Source organism: Suricata suricatta, chromosome 6 (assembly GCF_006229205.1).
Source record: "Suricata suricatta isolate VVHF042 chromosome 6, meerkat_22Aug2017_6uvM2_HiC, whole genome shotgun sequence".
NCBI classification, from domain to species: Eukaryota; Metazoa; Chordata; class Mammalia; order Carnivora; family Herpestidae; genus Suricata; species Suricata suricatta.
In genome coordinates this window covers 82262366-82285565 of record NC_043705.1, presented here as the reverse complement: position 1 = coordinate 82285565, position 23200 = coordinate 82262366, and the positions used below count along the sequence as shown (strand labels likewise).

General features: G+C 35.9%; 1 protein-coding gene, 1 long non-coding RNA gene and 1 pseudogene across 3 annotated transcripts in view; 1 reads left to right on the top strand and 2 right to left on the bottom strand.

Annotated features, from left to right (window-relative positions):
• Positions 1–10090: 10090 nt before the first annotated feature.
• WDR36 (WD repeat domain 36) overlaps positions 10091–23200 on the bottom strand; it is a 42754-nt gene continuing 29644 nt past the window's right edge. For both annotated transcript variants that reach the window (XM_029942688.1, XM_029942689.1), the window contains exons 17-23: positions 21740–21847; positions 19589–19686; positions 19065–19210; positions 16477–16596; positions 16218–16299; positions 14556–14743; positions 10091–13446 (exon numbers count right to left, since the gene is read on the bottom strand). In XM_029942688.1, the coding sequence (XP_029798548.1) occupies positions 13297–13446; positions 14556–14743; positions 16218–16299; positions 16477–16596; positions 19065–19210; positions 19589–19686; positions 21740–21847 (892 nt within the window). In that variant the 3' untranslated portion in view covers positions 10091–13296. The remainder of the gene's footprint in view (positions 13447–14555; positions 14744–16217; positions 16300–16476; positions 16597–19064; positions 19211–19588; positions 19687–21739; positions 21848–23200) is intronic.
• LOC115294719 overlaps positions 12126–23200 on the top strand; it is a 29065-nt gene continuing 17990 nt past the window's right edge. The window contains exon 1 of the long non-coding RNA XR_003910085.1: positions 12126–12172. This is a non-coding gene — a long non-coding RNA (uncharacterized LOC115294719). The remainder of the gene's footprint in view (positions 12173–23200) is intronic.
• LOC115295011 lies at positions 22706–22915 on the bottom strand (annotated as a pseudogene).

Here is a 23200-nt window from a genome sequence, read left to right as displayed (position 1 = left end):
CCTCCAGAGAACGGAGAGGTGAGGTCTTCCAAAAGAAGGTAGTGTTGTTTTGCTTTTCTCCCTAATTATTTTATCTCTTCGTATGCATTGTCTTTCAAAGTTACAATCAAATCCTTCGTTAGAATGAAAATGGCAGCAGAAAGCAAGCCTGTCACACTGTAGGCCCCGGCGCCATCATGCGAAGCTACACGAGGCCGGCTGTCCGCACCTCACCCGCGCGCGCATGCGCGCCTCCGTGCACGCATGCGTATTCTGCACTTTGAAACCAACTTTCGGCAACCGGTGTTTAGCAGTGTGCTGGCTTGGAAACAGTTTGCTTTTCATCTTTGCTCAAAAAGAGAGCAAAAGCAAAAGGGCAAGCAAAATAATATTAAACAAATGAGCTAAAATTAAGGACAAGAGTCCTTGTATCTTTTGTTTTCTTTAAGCATTTCAGGAGCATAAAACAGCATCTGAGACAGTAGATGCTAAGTATTTGATGAGACAAAATGAATGAATTAAGAAGGAGTACAGCACCTTGCTGGATGGGAAGGCTGTCACCTTTGGTATAACATGCATCTTAGTGTGAAGCCAGGCCCGGCAACCCACTCACCTGCCACTCATTCGCCCACTGGTCTTGCATAATATTTGTGCTAGGGAGCAGGGTGTGACTAGGAGTGAGGAAACATGGGCCTGAGTTGTAAGATAAAATGCCAGATTTGGAAAGTTCAGATAAGTCCAAAGCGCCAAAATAAATGAGTTGTAAAGATTGGAACTGAGTCAGAGATAGTGGATAAACATTAAATGGTAGCAAAAAACCCCAACCCGCCAAACAAAACAACTCTGGAAGCATTCAATGCTGGCCATAATAGCAAATAAATGAAATTCCTAAAAATTATTTGCCTAGTAGTTATACCACCACTTATTTCTTTTTAGTGAATGTTAAATCATTATATCTACATAATTTGTGGTCCAAATAAATTACTTTTTAGAAACGGAGATTAAAACTATTGTATGTACCTCTTTATAGGCATTTAGTAGAATTCAGCTGGATAACTAGAATTGGCAAATCCAGCATATAGTACAGACGCTGAAAAAAAATCCCTGTAAAATGCATTTTATAGCTGATAAAATATCATCCATAAGCCCTCATACCACTGGAGTTGGAGTAGAGGGTGGGGGTACAAAATTACCAAATAAAAAGTATGTCTATCTCTTTCACATTAGCTTAGGCTTTTCTGAATAGTGAAATTTATGCTCAAATTTTCTATGAAGTCTGTTTCTTTCCTTTTAGTGCTCTAATATATGGAGTTATTTCTAGAGAGTGTATTGTAAGTCCTGGAGAGTGAGTGGGGTAATTGCTGAAACGTCAGCAATGTTCTCATCTCCAGGCTGTCAAACGTGATAGCATTATGAGAACAGAGCCCCATGATCCCCCAAAGGACAGTTAAATACAAAATCCCTTGTAAATTCCTGGCACTCCTTGGAGCTGCACGTACTCCCTGCATGTTTTCACATAACCACCAGAAGATCCTTTGTTTTCTCGTTCTATACTTTGATACTCTTTAATACTGATAACTGATAAAAAAATAAATAAAATAAAAGCTGTGTGCAGTTTGCTGCGACTGCTGTTTTTGCTGGCCGAGACAGCCCTGCACATCAGCTTTAAGTGTCTGAGAACTTTTTCTTCAGAGTGCAGCAACAAGTGGCACCCTAACAGGGACCAGAAGAATCGGCCGCCTCCGGGCTGTGTACCTCATCTCTCAGGCCCCAAAATGGGAAAAGGACATCTGCTCATCCAGGTAGGAAACAGGGAACTTGATGCCTGCGATGAGATGAAAAAAATATCCCTAATCTTTCCTGTTCCAATCAGACGTGAAGATTCCCTTGTCTTCTTTATTCTTTTGCTCTCACTGTACCTCCTTCCTAATAAACTCAGGTTATTCTAACTATATTGGGGGCTTCTCTTTCATTTATTACCTGAGTTAATGATTAAGAGTATTGGAGCCAATTGTCTCTGGTTAGTCTACCTCAAGAAGGAGACTTTAAGGAATATTTTTAAACAGCTGCCAAAACTCCTTCCGTTTTGGAGAACTGCCCATTTCCACACAAAACAAAACAAAAAACAAGCCTGCATCTGCTCTGCTCATCTCTCCTAGCTGATGGGCTTTAGGACTAGCAAACCTTTTTCTCTGTCCATGGGGCTTTTATCCATCTCCAGATTCACGGAAGCACCTCACCTCTTCTACCTTCTCCTTCCCCTCCTCCAGTTTCTGCACCACCTCAGGTGCAGCCTACATCTTCCGTGCCTCTGGCATCATTAGCTCCTCCTCCCTTTGCTGTCAAGGAGCAAAGAACACCCCCTTAGACTTACACTGCTCATTTCAAATCTCCCCACCAATGTCCCAGATAAAAATTGACGATGGTAAATAAATAGCTTAATTTTCAAATGGACCTAAATGGAACATATTTGGTATTTAAAATAATTTAGGTTTATTGTTTCAATTAAGATAGACCTGTCTTTAGAATTATCAACATTAAATATAAACTTTTTCTACCTATATTTACTGAAGAGCAAATAAGCTCCTGTTAACTCTGTTGCAATTTGTTAACAAAAAGACAACTTAAAATGATGGCTAATTCTGTCTCAAAGATTTTCATGAATAATTGTTAAGATACCTTTCAGGGTCTTTGATAACCTAAAACTTTAAAGGTTTGGATAATAAAATTAAATTCATTGAACATTTAAGCCTTTTCCAAATAGGATGGAAGCATTAATTATTAAACATAGGCCTGTATTTTTGACTTATTACAGAAAAACTAAGGATATTTAGGGCTACTAAAAAGCATAAAGCATTAAGCTATATGCTTAAATTATTCATAAATTTGCCATTTAAAGAATTCTAAGGTAATAGTTAATAATTGGTTACTACTTAGTTTTCACTGGAAACTAAGATTTCTACGAGTTAAAATTCTGCTAAATGTAATTAAAACTGGTGAAAATAAAGCAACTCTGTATGTAGACAAGTAGGAGATACATCAAAAAGGTATAAGAAAAGAAATACATTTTTGATGAAGGTAAAAGAAAATAACTTTGTCCTAAACAAGACCAGTTGTTTGAAGAAAAATGGTTTGAGACAAAATCTAAATGCAAAGGAAAGTTATAGGAGGTTCGTGAAGGGAAATCTTTAAAAAGGAATTTTATGTATAGTCAAGACGGACTAAGGTTAAAATGAATGGAATTTTAAAATACACTGATACAGGGGTGCCTGGGTGGCTCAGTGGGTTAAGGGTCCGACTTCAGCTCAGGTCACAATCTCAGGGTCCGTGGGTTCGAGCCCTGTGTCAGGCTCTGTGCTGTCAGATTCTGTGCTTCAGATTCTGTGTCTCCTGCTCTCTGCCCCTCCCCTGTGCACTCTTTGTCTCTGTCTCTCAAAATAAAATAAAGACATTAAAAATTTTTTTAATAAAATATACCGACACAAGATTGAAATTCTTCTTTTCTCTCTGTTCAAAAGACAAGGTTTTCTTTTCTTTTTTTTTTCAGGTTCTTTTTTTCAGTGAATAAAATTTATTGTCAAATTGGCTTACATACAATACCCAGTGCTCATCCCAACAGTGTCATCTTCAATGCCCATCACTCATCTTCCCTCTCCCCCACTCCCTCATCCAGCCTTAGTTTGTTCTCTGTATATTTAAGTCTCTGTGGTTTGCCTCCCTCCCACTCTGTAATTATTTTCCCCATGGTCTTGTGTTCAGTTTCTCAAAATCCATATATGAGTGAAAACATATATCTGTCCTCTGACTGACTTATTTCACTCAGCATAATACCTTCCAGTTCCATCCACATTGCTGCAAATGGCATGATTTCATTCTTTCTCATTGCTAAGTAGTATTCCATTGAATATATAAACCACATCTTCTTTATCCATTCATCAGTTGATGGACATTTAGGCTCTTTCCATAATTTGGCTATGGTTGAAAGTGCTGATATAAACATTGGGGTACACATGCCCCTATGCATCAGAATTCCTGTATCTCTTGGATAAATTCCTAATAGTGCTATTTCTGGGTCATAGGGTAGCACTATTTGTAATTTTTTGAGGAACTTCCATATTGTTTTCCAGAGCAGCAGCACCAGTTTGCATTACCACCAACAGTGCAAGATGGTTCCCATTCTCCACATCCTCACCAGCATCTGTAGTTTCCTGAGTTGTTCATTTTAGCCACTCTGACCAGTGCTATCTCAGTGTGGTTTTGATTTGTATTTCCCTGATGATGAGTGACGCTGAGCATCTTTTCATGTCTGCTGGCCATCTAGATGTCCTCTTTAGTGTCTATTCATGTCTTCTCCCCATTTCTTCACTGGATCATCTGTTTTTCAGGTGTGGAGTTTGGTAAGTTCTTTACAGATTTTAGATACTAGCCCTTTATCTGATGTGTCATTTGTAAATATCTTTTCCCCTTCTGTCAGTTACCTTTTAGTTTTGTCGATTGTTTCCTTTGCAGTGCAGCAGCTTTTTTATCTTCATGAGGTCCCAATAGTTCATTTTTGCTTTTAATTTCCTTGCTTTTGGAGATGTGTCAAGTTAAGAAATTGCTGCAGCTGAGGTCAAAGAGGTTGTTGCCTGCTTTCTCCTCTAGGATTTTGATGGTTTCCTATCTCACATTTAGGTCTTTCATCCATTTTGAGTTTATTTTTGTGTGTGGTGTAAGAAAGTGGTCTAGTCTCATTCTTCTGCATGTTACTGTTCAGTTCTCCCAGCACCATTTGTTAAAGAGACTGACATTTTTCCATTGGAAAAAAATCTTTCCTGCCTTGTCAAATATTGGCCATACATTTGTGGGTCCAATTCTGGATTCTCTATTTCATTGGTGTATGTGAAAAGACAAGGTTTTCTTGGATTGTTGATCTGCTCTTTAGATAAAAAAATGTGAACAAAGGTCTTTTCTCTTTTGTCTGCCAGAAAAACCAAAGCTTTATGTTTTGCCTTTACCAGGTCCTTGACTACTTAGTTAAAACTTCTTAACGTTAAACGAACAAAGCAAGATTTAAATTATAAATGAACTCTTTTGACCAATTGGGCCTTTTTATTTGAAATGTCACCTGGAATATATGCCATTCCACTGGAATTCATTATAGCCTACAAGGTCAAGCCAACAGTGGAACGTGTGAATGGCTTTTTAAAATAGCTTTTAAATAGGGCCAGATTAATAAGAGCCCTATTTACAATAAATTATTTACTATTAGACAGAAATTTTTATTCTTTTATGCTCAGACATTTTCAAATGAAAACCCAAAGTATGGTACAGATTGCCCAACTTGGAAGGGTCCAGTACAATTGTTAACCTGGGGGAGAGGTTATGCTGCTGTACTTTCTCCTCAAGGTCCTGTGTGGGTACCTGGCTCGATTAATCAAATCACATCATGAACTGGGATAAGGGACTCAAGAATCCAATACCAGACTTCAAACTGATAACAATGACCCCTCCCAGGGGGAAGTCAAATCCAAAGAAGAGGAAGATTGATCACTTAGCCAAGGAGGCATCTCCTGGGGTGATGTTAAAAAATTAACCTCACAGGCTGAAGAGGTTCTAATCAACATGGCCATGCCCATGACCCTGAGAATATGTTTCTATCCCTCATTTCTTGCCTTCCTGCCAACTCAGCTAAAGTAATATTCCTGCTAATATGTCTGCATTCTTTACTTTTGATTTTGCTCAGTCACATTCTACTTTTACCTACTGGGCTCATCTTTTTTTTTTTTTTTTAATTGTTTTTAGTTAACATTTATTTATTTATTATTGAGAAACAGACAGAGACACAGATGAGCATGTAAGGGGCAGAGAGAGTGGGAGACACAGTATCTGAAGCAGGGTCCAGGCTCTGAGCTGTCAGCATAGAACCCGATGTGGGTGGGGCTTGAACCCACCAGTAGTGAGATCATGACCCGAGCCGAAGTTGGACACTCAACAGACTGAGCCACCCAGGTGCCCCTACTGGGCTCATCTTATTAGCCTTCCTGTGTTTGATCTAATTTCTTGGGAAGATCCCAAAATTCATATCTTGTCTAATGACGCCTCTATTACCAAAGGACATTAGATTCCCATTCATGCCGATGATTCATCTATCCATCACATAGACTCTCAATAAATTAGTCTTTTTCTCACTTGGGCATCCCTCTATGTTTCTATTATAATCCTAACACTCCTAATACTAGCCAAGGCCTCTGTGTCCCTCTTCACAAGCGATGATATATGAATAGCATACTTAAAACACCGGAAGATGGATCTCGGTAAGTACTATCAACTATAGATATTTTGTTCTCACAGTAGTAATAGGAGGAAACTGAGGGAAAACGAGTACTGAAACCTCCCGTGCCAATATGCACCAGACCTTGGCTAAAGATAGGGTCCTATGATGGCTTCTCATGGGCCCTTTGCCATTCTCATAAACTTACCCAAATATCCCTATTTATCAGTACAATTCTTGAAAATTGGGGGCCCCAAGTACGGATGGTGATAAAGAGTAATAGAACTCAGGAAGGATATATCTGGAATTGGTGACTTCCTTTCCATTGCAATACCTGTAACCCCATATGGAATCCCAGATTTGTGGGTCTGATACTTGGACATAAATATTCCACTAATGCCTAGTCCTGTTAAAACTTCCTCTTGTAGGACTGGCCTATCATATGTTCAGTAAAAAATTAGACAATGTCCTGCTACATTTATGTATGCATGGCAAATTTAACTGGTCCTATACCAAAGAAATTAACAGCATTTTTAATTTTTTTTTTTTTAAGATACAGAGAGTGACAGCGCGAGCAGGGGAGGGTCAGAGAGAGAGAGACAGAATCTGAAGCAGGCTTCAGCCTGGTAGCTAGCTGTCAGCAAAGAGCCTGACATGGGGCTTGAACCCATGAACCGTGAGATCATGACCTGATCCAAAGCTGGACGCTTAACCAACTGAGCCACCCATGCACCCCTCAACAGCATTCTTATATGTACTACAAGATCATATATTTCTTACTTATGTCTGCAACTCCAGATTTAATAGGAAACAAAACATGGGTGACCCCATTTCTCTACTACAAACATATCACATTTACCTGTAACCTTTGTTTACATAGCCAAACAAAAGGCACAACTCTGGTTACTGGTCCAATTAAATAGATGTTGGCAAAGGGGGTTCCCATTGCAACAGCTTGTCTCTGCGTTAAAGGAAAGAAAAAGAGCCAAGAAGTTTCTGGGCATATTATTGATGGCTATTATTATTTATAAAAGGGGAAATGCCACCCCTAGGGCCAGATTAATAACGGTCCTATTTACACTAAATTGTTTACAATTAGAAATTTTCATTCTGCTATGCTCAAGTATTTTCAAATGGAAAAAAAAAAAAACCTTCAAAGACCCAGAGTATGGTACAGATTGCCCAATGAGGGGCCACCTTAGAAAGGTCTAATACAATTGTTCTATACTTTGATACAGCACTTGCTACTGCAAGCACACAGCTACAGCAGCAGCCTCCTTACAAATCACACACCAAATAAATCAATATAGACAGAACACTACATAATACTGCTAGTGATCTTGTTTTTCGTTGCAGTTATCAGAATGATGAGGTCTCTTTGCTCCCCTGATAAGTCACCCAAGGTGTTCTTCACCAATACCCAGACGCTCACCACTTCTATGACAACCCTTGGTCCTACTAATAATAAACAAAAGGGGGGAGATATGGACTTATTTCTAGAAAATGTATTTTAAGTCCTGAAGAGTGAATGGGGTAATTGCTGAAATGTCAGCAATGTTCTAGTCTCAAGGCTGTATGATAGCATTATGAGAACAGAGCCTCATTATCCCCCAAAGAACAGTTAGATTTTTGTAACTACAAATCCCTTGTAAATTCCTGGCACTCCTTGGAGCTACATGTACTTGCTGCATGTTTTCACATAACCACCAGAAGATCCTTTTTCTTGTTCTATATGATACTCTTTAATACTGATATCTGATGAAATAAAATAAAGAGGAAAGGCGAGGAGAGGAAAGAAAAAAAGAAAAGAAAAAGAAAAGAAAAAAGAAAAGAAAAACTGCTATGTGCAGTTTGCTGCTGCTGTTTTCGCTGGCTGAGGCAGTCCAGCACATCAGCGCAGCCTGTGTCTGAGAACTTTTTCTTCAGTACAGAGCAACAATCCACTCCCAAATTCTTTCCAAGGTGGCATGTGAGTAGAGGGAAGGCCATCTGTCCTGCAAAATATCGTCCCCTCCTCTTCCCTCCACCCACCATCTTTATCCTACTTATCCTGTGCCCTGAATCTCAGCCACGCTTCCAACTGGGCCCTGAATTAGGATGGTGCTGCCACACTCTCCTATAGGGTTATAGTTCACGCTGCCAGTGGCTCTAGAGACAGCCTGCTGGCACTATGCTCTCAACTCTGTGCCTCAGTTCCCCTGAAGAAGCAATTGCAAATTTCCAGAGTTCTCCAAATGTCACTCGCATGGAAATGTGTGTGTAAGATTTCACTGGCCTCTCCCTCTGCATAAGTATGTCACTATACAGTCCACCCCTTAACTATGGTTCAAAATTTAAGTAGACTCATATTTCAGGATTTGTTTAAAGATAATCTCTAATTAGTTTATGGGGAAAATATGCCAATTCAGACTTGTATTACCTCAAGTTTTAATCACTTATATTCCTAGCACAGAAAAAAGTTCTAGCATATAGTGGGTCCTCAGAAAGTATCTGATGAGTCAGAGGATGAATAGATTATGACTGTACAATTAGCCAATAATGGCAGCAAAAAGGAGTTCTAGAGGAATTGACGGATTTTTCAGAAATCTGTGGATACAGAAGGTAAAGCCAACATTATCCCTGGACTTTGTATTTGATAGTCATGCATTTGAGTTGGGTTTCTGTCACTTGGAACCAAGCAATTAATTAAAAAAAGCATAACCCTAACATAACTTACACCAATAAATTTCAAACTTTAGATTAAAGTCATTATTTGTAAGGAAAATATAATTTACCAATATTGGCTTGTGAAGAGACAGAAAAACAAGTTAGTTCAGTAAACACAGAAAAAATTAAGTGGCAAAAATCTCAACAAAGACTGTGCAAGGGGCACCTGGGTGGCTAAGTTGGTTAAGCGTCCCGCTTTAGCTCAGGTCATGATCTCACAGTTCCCGAGCCTGAGCCCCACATCAGGCTCTGTGCTGACAGGGCAGAGACTGGAGCCTGCTTTGGATTCTCCATCTCTCTCTGCCCTTCCCCCACTCAGATCTGTCTCTCAATAATAAACATTAAAAAAAAAAAAGGACTTTGTGCAAAATTTTCCCCTTTGATTAAGCAAGTTTAAAAAAAAAAAACTCAAGGATAGGGGCACCTGGCTGGCTCAGTCAGTACAACATGCAACTCTTGATCTTGGGGTCATGAGTTTAAGCTCCACAATGGGTGCAGAGATTACTTAAAAAAAAAAAATCAAAGATAACACTTTGAAACAGGAAAAATACACCAGTTTCTTATAAACAGTTCTATTATCCTAAGGATGAAAACTGACTTATTACTAAAAATCTTTGAAGAAAATTCACTAAATGACACCAATGAAAGATAATGATCCTCTAATATATGTAGAAAAATTACTTATTAAATTTTATATTTACTAGTTTAAAATTTTTAAGTAGAAAATTAACAAAGGATATCTACTAGAAATTTAGAGCACAGATTATCCTTAATGGTGAAACATTAAAAGCTTTTTCACTAAAGTCAAAACCAAGGCTATTATTTATTACACACTTCTAGTAACCAACATTCTGTGCCAGATCCTAGCTAAAGCAATCCTAAGAACAATTAAATATGAATATTTTATAGTAAATAGTCTCACCAATTGGAAAAGATGGGATTCTTCTGGATTTTCTAAGTAAGAATGTTGACAAACTTTTAAAGGAGTTCTGCAGCATCATAATAAATTAGAATATAAGAACCAAATTGCTTTTACCATGACATCAATAATCAATTATAAACTATATTAGAAAAAAGGTCTATTTCACTACAGCAGCAAAAATTAAATACCCAGAAATAAATCTGTCAAAAAATACATGTAAAGAAGTCCTCTTAAACCAAGTGCACAAAAGATCTAGTTTAATGAAGACATATATTGTTCATGAAGAGAAGTACTATTATAAATCTCTCCAAATCCTATTAATTTATCACAAAAACATAACTTCAAGATGTGCTCACCAACAGTCATGACATTTTTGGGAAAAAATTAGGAAGATGTTAACCCCATCAAAACTGAAAAAACACCAAGAAACTAGAATCAAGGCAAATATTATTTATCAAACATCTCAATTAAAGAATTTAGCAAATGTAAAACAGCATTTCCAACCAGTGAGAAAAGAGTGAAATTCAATAAATGGTTTTTGAATAAAAGTAGCTTGTACTTCACAAAAATCAATTGCCAAATCAATGAAAAATTGGCAGAATGCATACATGATAAATGTCTTAAAATATACAGAATGTTTTATATTTTGAAATATGCAATAAAAATTATCAACTTGTATACATAAATATAAAACATCTACTAAAAAAAGTCACCATAAGTAAAGTTAAATACAAGTGACCAATGAAGAACGAACATTGGTAACAGACATAAAAGACTAACATCTACACTATATGAAAAACAAATATAGATAAAGACAAATCATTCAACAGAAAAATGAGCCATGTTGGGAAAATGCAATTCACACAATATACAAATGGTCTAAAATAAACATGAAGAGATGCCCATCCTTACTAGTGTCAGTTTTTAATTAAAACAATAACAAGTTTTTACTCATTAAATAAAAAGTTTAAAAGTTTAGTATCCAATGCCCTAGGAAATGGATACTCATTCACTGCTGTGAAGAAACTGCAAACTTCTGATAACAGCCATTTTGGAAGCCAAATGAAGTATCTCTTGAAATATCTCTTTAAAACTGCCGAACTTTGGTCCAACAATTCAAAGCCTAAGCATATACTACAGAGAAATCCTTTTATGCACACAGAGTGATACAGGATGATGTTCCTTTAGCAGTGTTTTGTAATCTGGGGGAAAAAACACCCTCTTAAGTGTCCATCTTAGGCCAAACAGACTATGGAACAATCGTTTTTCTTTTTTTTTTTTTAACAAAAGTAAAGAAATTAGGTGTGCTTATACTGAAATAAGCCAAGTAGAAAAGTTTTAGCATGATATGCATATATTTACGTAAAAATTGAAACTATATACTTTGTTTCCTGTGCTTACATATAACATGTATATACATTCATAGAAAAAGGTCTAGGTAGAAAGTTAACAACTGTACTTACAAGAAGGGTATTAGGATTGAAGGTGATTGCCAAAAACAGACTTATCTCTGATGTTTCTTACAAGTTGAAAGTAGTCATATAATACATTTGTAATATCAAATGTAAAGAAAAAGCAGTATGCACAAACTGATACATTTTAAGAAAAAATATACACATAAATTTATTCTTTGTATTTCTTTCTCCCTTCCTACTTGATGTGAACATACAGGAAAGGTTCTATAAGATTACTTGCCAAAATGATGTTATTACTATCTAAAGATACCTCCAATAGAAATGATAAACTCAACTCCTATATTCTCAATTGAAAGACAGAGGAAAATTCAGTTAAAGATTTATAAAAGCAATACAGTATCAACTTAAGTACTTATTATTTTGTTTGGTTACTTATAACATTCACATGGTACATGATCAGATATTGAAATTTTGCCATATCTTTAGAATATAGTATTTGGGGCATTGGAAATAGTTTTCAGACTTAAGTCATTAGTTTATAAATGTTTTGATATTTAAAGATCACTGATCAACTTCTTGTGAGGAATGTACTTCTTGAGATTATTATGTAAAACCCTTTCCAATGAGAATAATATTGACATTCAAATACAACCAGATGCATTTTATCAATACTACTACTTTTCAATGTATAGACTAAAAATTGTTTTAGGAGGACTGTGCTTTTAGGAATTGCTTTATTTTTAGTAAGCAGATTAAATTTTACAAATATTACATTATCAATATGGCTTCTAATTCTTAAATAAATTGCCTGTAGTAATATAGTTTTTTTCATATCTCTACAAGGACAAAGAGAACATCAAAGCAGTCATAGCACACTGTATCTTGAAGACTCACCAAGTAAGTGGTAACTGTCCTCTTTTTTTTCATGCTTTTTGGGAAAGTATTTGCATTGATGATTGTCAGCATAATCCCGCTATAAAGTCCGCTATCATTTCATATTGATGGGGCTTCAGTTAATGGATACAAAGACTGAAAAGTTCATTCACTAATTTGTGACCTTAGCTTCATCCTTGAAAGACTTTTTTTGGTAGTAGGGAAAGGGGACACAAACAGGAGGCAAAACAGCTTCCCTGATGACTTCCAGCACCTTTCCGGGTAGAGGAATTGCTTCTTGTCAATTCATGTTTCACTGAAGTCTTAAATCATGAAAAGAAAACAATGACAAGAGGAACATCCAAAGCTGGTTTTGAAATGGTTATGAGAGAAAAATATATAGTCAGTAGTTTCTTCCCAAATAAAAAGATCATCAGTAAGGAAAAAACATTTTGGAAGGATACCTTCAATGGAGTCCAGAATTTCCCTCCCTTATCTTAGTCACCTAATTCAACGGTCTCTTATAGCAATTTGTCTTGTGAAAGTGCTTCCCACTTCCTTATAAAAGAACAACTCCTTTAGAGAGGCTCTATTGGAGGGGGCACCGGGCAGTGTTAAAAATGTGGATCTGTCATTGAGATCCCAAGATGACCTTAGCAGCTTCCTCTTCCACAGTACAAGAAGAATGCACTAATGTCTGAGTCAATGATCTAAGCTCTAAGAGTCAATCAATGATCCATGTTGTCATCAAAGGCCACCAAGGAAGGAAACATGCCTTTTTATTTCAAATTGTGAAGGCACTTTTATACTATATTATATATCAGTTTTGTTTTCAATTCAGCAATATTTTACATGAAATACCTAGCATCTCTTATATTAGATATTTAAAAATTAGGAGCTGATAATGACAATTCAAAAAAGTAATATACACAGTAAGTGATGTGAAGAGACTCAGAAGATAAGTCATTTGAGTAGATTCTATAAGTCTTTAAAACAAATGACAGGTAAAATTTTATTTCAATATTTAGCATTTAAGGTGAAGAATCACTAAGTGGCACTGGCATTTCTTTTCATATAGAAAGTAAGATATGAGTTAAACGGAAACCATTTCATATAAAAGTCTTTGATTTATTTAGTAATTTATATTTTTATAACAAAGCACTTTTTATATAATTTAAAATACATAGGCTTTGATTGAAGAGTGACTGTAAATGGATCCAGTTTTCTTCCACTTGTGATGACAACTTTGTCAATTCTTCTAGAAGTACTGGTTCTGAAGGAAGCAATTTAAGATGTAACTGAAAGAAAAATATTGTAACATTTAAGAAAATTAAAATTTTGCTTATTCTAGATTTAACCTTCTTGCCAAGGAACAGTAGAAGATACTATTCTATGTTTTCCTTAGATGCTTGTTTATCACCAATTCCCGTTTCCGTCTTGTATCGAGTTGTTTAGTGATACTGTCTCTTAGTAGAACTGAAGCTGTCATCACTCCTCCACCTAAGGAAAGCCCTGATACGGCTGCAGAGACAAGGTCCTAGTTCTAACACTAACTTCTGTGCTTCTTTAAGGTTTCTCTTTTCATTGGAGCTTACTGGTAATGAATGATTGGTGACACTCTGCTTTATCTTCTAAAGATTCATGGAAATTTATATTCAGAAACTATACTTGGTAATTTTGGGAAAGGATATAGAAAAAATTAGCAGCATTCTAATTTTTTCATCCTATATTCTAAATATCTACTTTTAATTTTACCATCGAAATATCTACTTTTAATTTTACATAATTGGATCAAGTGAAAATTCATTTTAGATATAAACAGGACAGATGAAGTATCATATCTGTAAACACTACGAGTCAGCATCATCTACTTCCTTCACTACAATATCCTACTGCATTTCTCCATTATGTTAGTCATAAAAACAACTGTTCTTGCCAAATCACTTGAAACTCAATCAGGATAGAAGTATTTTGATTTCAGCAGCAGAAAAAACAAAATCAACACAAAATCTAACTTTCTCTTCATGATCATAGAAAAACTGCCAACATATGATGACTTGAAAGAGTTAATATTTCAGCATATTGAATCAAATGGATGACACAGAAAAGTTAGGGGAATGAGTCAAAATTGTGCTAAGTAAAAGTAAAGACTACAAAGCTGTGCTGTCTAGCTGCCCAACAGTATAGACCACTCTTTTAAACTTAAATTAATTAAATCTCTATAAAATAAGAAATCCAGTTTCTGAGTCACATTAGCCACATTTCAAGTGCTCAATCACCAAATGCTCCAAGTGGCTGCCATGCTGAACAGTGCAGATATAAAACACTGTCATCTTTGCAGAAAATTCTATCAGACAATCCTACCCTAGAGGAAGGTAAGCGGAGTGTTGTCTTACATTAGACTTACCTTTAGAAACAAGGCAAGATATGCCTGGGCTAACTCAAAATCACGCTTCCTGTCCAACATCATCCCGATCATTTTTAAGAAGCTCTGCATCACTTCTATAGACCCACCGCAGTCAGGAGACAAGCCACGCAGCTCTGTTTCAATTCCTGATGGGCCTAATTCTTTCAGAAGGTTAACAGCAGCTTCATCTGCATTAAGTTTTAAAGAGAATCCAGTAACTACCTAAAATTACTTCACTTAGGAAACTATATTTTCATTTCATACTCATGCTACATATATGTAAATTGGACAGGAAATTCTTCCTGTGGCTTTATTTTTTCCTGATAAATAGATTGAACTCCAAATTAAGTAATAATTAGTACAAAGGATGAGAGCGATCAATTTAGTACAATAAAAAGTACTAAAAGCACTAAGATTTTTGCATTCTTAGTAAGTTTGTTTTTCTCTGCTGTTCAAGCTGTTAAGATGGTCTTAAATCAATCAGATGGTCACATATCAATCAAAACAAATCCAAATACAAAAAGGCTTTAAAGTACATACCAAATTATTAACAGTAGTTGCACTGAGAATAGGATGAATTTTTATTGTTATAAAAAATTTTAAAACATCATATTATGATGAAACACTAACAAAACAGAAATATATAAAAGGGGAAAGAATCTACACCTCTTTCTCACCCACTTCAAATCAACACCTCTTCTCTAGATTTAAGCAATCTTGTTTCTTGTTGCTGTTTTTTAAAAATGTTTGTTTGTTTATTTTGATACAGAGAGAGAACACGAGCAGGGAAGGGGCAGAGAAAAAGAGAATGTCAAGCAAGCCCTGCGCTGTCAGACATGGGGTTTGAACTCATAAGCCATGAGATCATGACGTGCACTGAAATAAAAAATTAGGCACTTTAACTGACTGAGCCACCTAGGCTCTCAGCACTGTGTTATACGCATCCTATGAATACACAATCTGTATACTTACAACTATTTTTATAACAAGCATTTGATAATACAATGGCAATGACTATGTTTTTAGCTATTAGAAAGGGAATAACACCAATGACAAAAGTTTAAAAAACTTTATCTTCTATCCTTCAGTAGACAGTGGAATAAAAACAAAAGCATTTGGATCCAAAAGACAAGAGGATAAATCAAACAGGAGAGTGATTGTAAATCTGTTTATTGCTCATAGATCCTTTTTATATTGTAGTTTATTGTTTATCATTATTAGCTACAAACTGTAACTTTCAAACGTTAAATCTATTGGCACAATAAATAATTTTTAAAATTACCTTTGTAATGAAAAATTTGGGAAGATCTAAAAATCACCTGAGACAAAAGTCTCTGCTGTATTACAAACTATATTTGTAAATAAAAACAAAAGCAAGAAACAGCAGGATGAAATCCCACTAATTTTCCGTACGAAAAGTGTGGAAAGTTCTCAAAATGTTATTGTAATATTGATATTCATCTGAGTTCAGTTGTTTACACTTGTTTACAAATATAACAATACAAAAGCTAAAGTTACTTCACATGAAAGTGAAAATTTGATCTCTTTAAGTTTTTACTATTTTCTTTCAGCTACTGAAAAATCTGCTAATATTTCATTCAATTTCTCTTCACACAAAGTAAAACACGCTGATGATTCTTGGTAAAAGATTTCACAACTTACATTTATTATTTACCAGTCCTTCTTCAAGTTTCATGCAGAAATCTGATTTTTGAGCCAAAATTCCAAGATTTACCACTTTAGACTTAAACAAAAACAAATACACATTATTCTAAGAATACAAATGCAACAAAAAAAATTATATCTTATAATTAAAAGCTATTATTACTTTGTATCTGTAAAATTAGGTCTCGATAAAGAGCTACCAAGGCACAACACAAAACACACCCTATATACTTAGAATGCTCCCATTTGGTTTTACCTGCTGGGGATCATTATTTTGCTCAGGTGCAGCATATCTGGGTACAAGGCCAGGAATTGTTGGAATAAAAAATGGCGCTGATTTGGGTACTTTGGGTGGTTCCTTTGGTTTATTCTTTTTCTGATTAAAAGAAAAGGATAAAGGGGAAAAGACTATGAAGTAATTATCGTGACAACAGTTTTTATGTTTAATTCCAAACCAATTTTAAAACAAAATGCAAAACGTAAAATAAAAGAAGAAAACATCTTCAAATTTGAATGCCAAAATAAAATCCCAATTGACCAATATTACAGATATCTTTAAACTGGGTCTCTCAAGGCGGACCTCCAGTACCTTTACTGATAAGGCAGAAGAAAAATGACAGGGTTCAGGAGAAGCTCTATGAACTCTCATTTTCCTCCAACATGATATTTACATGAATATTCAGGTGAAGAAATAATGATCAAATAATTTTGAACTTCTACAACCTTTTTCACAAAATGGGCTAGAAAATCAAACATACCTAAATGGTCAACAGTTTCTCAAATTTTTTTTCTCCAGAAGAAATGTGGAGCCAGAGGTAGACTTTGCCATTAGAAATAATTTGGTAAAATTTTCTTGTGAAGAATAGCCCTGATTCTTCCAGTTTGTTGGAATTTCTATCGATTTTTTCTTACTTTGAATCTTTATAAAGCAAGAGAACACTAGTGCTCATTTATAGAATATTACAAGCATTAGTAAAATTCTATCAGGAAAACCTCCACCGGAATTCCCACTGACAGAACTTAGTTTTGGTGACCACATGCCACACATCACTACCTCAGGAGCACCCGATGAAAGAGCCTTTCTGTGGTAAACTGCCCAATAAAGGAGTCTCACAATTTTACTTTACATCATTCCTCCATTTTCTAGGAGCTATGTGACCCTACCGAGATTCATTTTTTGAAAGAAAACCAAGGATGAAAGCAGGACCAGGACTGCTCACTGCCACATACACACAGCCCTTCTTGGGGATGGTGGGGACTCTAGTAAAAGTCAGTTACCCTTCTAACTCGCTGTTCTTGAGTCGGAAGGGAGAGAGTCACTAAGCTGTAAATAGGAACAAAAAGCCTTTGGAAGTGCTCCACAGGGCTCTGAAATCATCTAATCTCGTAAGGAAAACCAAAAGGAGATAAATTACCGATAGGACAAAATTTTAATCTCTTTCATTCAGTAAAAAATAAAAATATTGGAGATGTTAGCATATTTCTCCCATAAAGATTATTCACTTGGTTTCTAAAACAAAACTATATCTAAGCAAGCAGCAGAGTAGTCTAAATCCTTAGTTCAATTAATTGGACATTATTCTGACTGCTCCCCTCACACTAACCTACTTGTCCTTTTTAATGCACTGCTTTTATTTTTTAAAATTTTAAAATTGTGTTTATTTTTGAGACGGAGAGAAATAGAGCATGAGTGGGGAAGGGGCAGAAAAAGAAGGAGACACAGAATCTGAAACAGGCTCTAGGTTCTGAGCCATAAGCACAGACCCTGATCCGGGGCTTGAACCCACGAACCATGAGATCATGACCTGAGCCAAAGTCAGACACTTATCCGACTGAGCCACCCAGGTGCCTCTTTAATGCACTGCTTTTAAAGCATTCCATAAAGTACTGCCTTCATAGCTGACACACTGGACAACATCACAGATTTCACAACAACATTCCTACATAACATACCTTCCAGTCAGAAAAATTAACACATGAAAACTCTTTCTTACTCAAGACACACGTCTTTTCTGATGCTAAGTAATCAGTTAACAAATATTCTTACCATACCTTGTCATAGTTATCTATGCAAGTGCTCTTACACTTTCTAATGCTCATAAGACATAAGACATTCATAAACAACACTCACCCTTATTATCAAATGATAGCCTTTGAAGTTTTCTATTCTAGTCTATTCCTTTTAATTATTATTGCTATCCACAAATGGGGATCATAAAATATGCTTTGAAAAACAAATTTATGCCATAATATCCATTTTTCATATAAAATTATAAACTTCTCAAGGACAAAGGAGCTAGGTCTTTTGTCACTGCTATTCTCTTTGGGACATTACCCAGTACTTAGTTCATATTGATTTATGTGCCTGTACTAACACAGCAAACTATGAGGGTCTTCTTGGAGTTGACAGAATAAGGTATAGAATGGCAAAGGGAAGCTGAAGCTTAATTAAAAGACCAGAGAGAGTCTTCTAGTACTCAAATGCCTGGCTACAGAAATATCACACATCATGGTAGCAACTTTTTTTTTTTTCCATTTTAGAAGTCAAAAAGTCTTTTATTAAGTTAGATTTAAAACATCTAACTTCTTATGGCCTTGTAGATGCAGGCTGTACTTTTGCTATATCAAAAGGTCTGCTCAGTGCTCTGAAAGTCCATTTCAAGAGAGAAGGAATCTTGTGATAATCACCGGACCCAACAGCATTCAACTAAATGGTATGCTCTACTACCTTAGGCATTAAGAGCTCCTCCTGAAACCCTCCAAGTAGAAGAAGCTCTCTCTACTAAAGAAAAGGCTTCTGGAATGTGTCTTTAGGAACCCATATTAAGTGTTCTACAGCATTACCTTAATAACATCAAGATTAAGAAGGTTTTTCCACCGTGATTCAGGGAGGAGTGACAGAGTCACCAACTGCTCATTCAACTGTTCTGGGGAATCATACTCTATCATTTCATCGCTTGGTTCTATGGTTTCTTCTGAAAATTCCACATCTTAAAACAAATTTCAGGTGAAATATTAATGCAGGATGAAATTTTTATCATATAAAAGCAACTTAATTTATTCCAAATCCATCAGTATTTCATAATGTGTTCACTCAATATAGCCTTAAAAACTCTATTTATTTCCTTCTCTTCTCATATTATCCACAATTCCCATCACCAGACCCAAAACACTTCTCCACTGGTATACTATTCAATATCTTATCAATATCATCTTAATTATATTTTTGCATTAACTCATAAAGTCATTAAAAATATTTCCTATTAGTTGGAAAATACTTTGACTAAACTTTGCCTTCGGTAGTAATATCCCCCATGTTAGGTTTATGATATTACATTTCAAAAATTATTTTACTATTTTGTGATTACCTTGGGTTTGACAAGTACCAGGAAGCATCACTACTGAAGGAACATAATCTGTGGGAAGTGGGCGTAATGAAACAACTGAATACAGTGAAACATTGGACCTGAGAAATAAAAATATAAACAATATTTTAAGACTTATAAAAAGCTTTTCCAGAAAAACTTCAATTACTAGTAATAAATAATCTCTGCAATCTTGAATTCAACTTGATTCCAAGCGCTTATAAGTAAAAAAAATTCTCAGATAGTATTAATTTGAAAATGCCTTGATTCAGGTCATAGATGTCATCACAAGAGAGTTGTGCATAAACATTATTTATTAATGGAGTCTTTATTAATTTTTTACAGTTTTTATTTTGAGAGAGAGAGAGAGAGAGAGAGAGAGAGAGAGAGAGAGAACGAACATGAGGGTGGGATAGAGAGACAGAATCCCAAAAAGGCTCCGCACTATCAGCACAGAGGCTGGTGAAGGGCTTGAGCCCACGAACCATGAGATCATGACCTGAGCTGCAATCAGAAGTCAGATACTCAATCTACTGAGCCACCCCATGGAATCTTTATTTTAATATAGTACAAAACGTATCTGAGAGGTAATGAATACTTTCATAAGATAACATAACCTCCAAACATTTAAATTGGCACCCTTCATTTAGGGAAATCATTTTTTTAGAAAGTTTAAAAAAAATTTTTAAATATTTTATTACTTTTGAGAGACAGAAAGGGACAGAACATGAGCAGGGGAGGAGCAGACAGAGAGAAAGGAAGACACAGAATCCAAAGCAGACTCCAGGCTCTATGCTCACATAGGGCTCAAACCTACGGACTGTGAGATCTTGACCGTGAGCCAAAGTTGGACATTCAATCAACCAAGTCACCCAGGCACCCTTATTTAGGGAAATCATAACTAAAGGGAAGATGGATTCAGAGAGTTAAGCAGAGAGCAAACATGCTGAACAGTCATGGTCTTTCCCTTCTGTAGAATGGTCCTCTAAAGTGGTCATGTTTCTGCTACTTGACCCTGCACCATAGTCTTGAATGACTAATCAAGATGTAGATAATTCTCCCAAAGGGCTAATCAGATTATCTTTCCCATACATTATAAATCTGTAATGTAAAATAATAATTGGGAATATCAGGTCTGAGTTATATTAAGGATGGTAATATATACTCCCATAGGTATTCTACTATTCTCTTGTCTTGATTGTTTTGCTTATTAGATTCCAGGAGATATTCCATTTTGCATATTACAGTGGCCAGAACTTCTATTGTATATTGAATTTATTTTCATATCCTAAAAATCTAATTATAAAATTTTATTATTAGAAAAGGAATCATTTTCTTCCTCTTCCTTAATAGTAAGAATTAGAGGAATTAGACAACTAAACTCAGGAAATAGATGAAAATATTCTAGACTCAGATGATGAACTTTTATTTTGACTCTTACATGTTCACCATAGTAGAGTTGGATGACATTCATAAACACCATTTCATGGTTATGAAGAGTTACGTAACTAGAAGGACTCTTGGAAAGCATTTTACCCGTACTTATGCCTTATTTTCTAGATAAAGTAGGCAGAGTTGAGAAGTTGGCCAAAGTCATAAAGTGGTAGTATGGCTGTGGCAGGAAGGCCTTTTAAATTTTAAAATTCACTTATCCTTCCTGTAAATAAGAGCCAAATATAATAACTAAAAATCAGTCTTGGGGCGCCTGGGTGGCTCAGTCGGTTAAGCATCCGGCTTCGGCTCGGGTCAGATCTCACGATTCGTGGGTTCGAGCCCCGCATCGGGCTCTGTGCTGGCGGCTAGCTCAGAGCCTGGAGCCTGCTTCGGATTCTGTGTCTCCCTCTCTCTCTGACCCTCCCCTGCTCCAGCTGTCTCTCTCTGTCTCTCAAAAATAAATAAAAAGCAATAAAAAAAAGTGAAAAAAAATCAGTCTTGTGGTTTAGAATACACACTGAAGTAAAGCTACCTAAATTATCAAGGAGATGTTAAATAGACTTATGGGGAATTAATGGTTTATGGGAAATTTCCATTTTATAAATTAAAAAAACAAACAAACAAACAAAAAGCCTCTAAATAGCAATATTAGCAACTGATTTTCTGGCAGTACCATTATCCTCCTCTTTACTCAGAATAGAACTGTATAAAAGAACTTACCAAAGATAAATTCCAAGGTGGTCTACGTGGGAAGTAGCCAGAAAGTCTCCAGTTGGGGACATAGTAACATTGAGAGGAGCGGAGTCCAACAAAAAGCTGTCTATAAGGCTATAAAATGAATTACAATGTTAAAGTATTTAACTCTACCAAAAAAGCACCTAACTCACAAAATATATTTTTGCTAAATCAACACCAGAAAGCTATCACTAACAAATAAGTTAATATGTGAAAACAGTATCTCTTAATGAGAAAGACCTAGAAGCCTAAATAGACCAATTAACTAGAGAAAAGGTTTCAACAACAGGGAAAATACTAGAGGGAATACTCTATTTTTCTGTAATACCATTTTGGTAGACTGACTTGGGAACAAATTCTGAGGAGGTAACACATTTAAAATAAGTCTAATTACCAGTACTCTCCTATATTTTTGTCATTTCAGTGAAGTTTTAAAAAGGCTTAGGCAACAAAAGCAAGTAATGAAAGGCTGTAAATAAGATTAAGAAATAGAAATGGAAAAAACTTGTGAGCAACTCTATTTTTCTAATAGGTACCATGCTATATGTGAAACATGAAAATTCAGTCTATAGAGCACAACCACAAAACAGCTTACGGAAACTGGTCTCACTACTTCGAAATGCTAGCAGAGTTGAAAAGTTGGGAGGGAGAGGAAGCAATTACACACAGGCAGGAGACACAGTATAGGATTCTCAGAGAATAAAATGATTGCGAGGAGCCTTACAAATGAATAGGATTTCAATGGATACTATTGGTAGAGAAATATTTCCTGGCTGAGGGAAATGGGGAGGACAAAGTTGAGGGAAAATACAATTGGGTGTAAGTGAGAAGGGGTTTGGTAAATTAGTAGGTACATAAGCATAAGGCTGCATATAGCACCTTGAATACCATACATTTGCGTTTGCTTTTATCTTTTAATCAATGGAAAATCACTAAAGACTTTTGAGCAGATAGTGGTATAATCCTCACTTTCATAAGAAAATCTGCCATCAGAATGTAGAAGATATGTGAACAGGAAGTATAGTGAGATTATGATGGTAGTCATCTAACCAAGCAATAAAGATCTGAACGAGAACGGTGGCGGCAGGAAGTGACAGAGGGGATTAAGCTGAAGAACAGATCCTACTACGCTTGATCTTAGCCAAAAGGCCGAGAAGCGATGTGACACAGGGGATTTAAGGAGTAGAAAGAAAGGTCTAACCCATTGGCCTCTTGTAGTGGAGACTTTTTACACTGGCTGAGTTTGAGCACCTTGTTTACTTTAAGAGAAGCATAGTCATGGTTGTTTTAAAAACTAGTTTATTCTCTGAAGCTGATACATTCATTATCCATGAGAAGGCACAGCAAAATAAATGAAGTTTCAAATCCACATTAAATAAAACAAATTAAAAAATAATAGAAATTAACACTTTTTAGTGGTCCAGGTTAGATCATACTCTGAGCCCG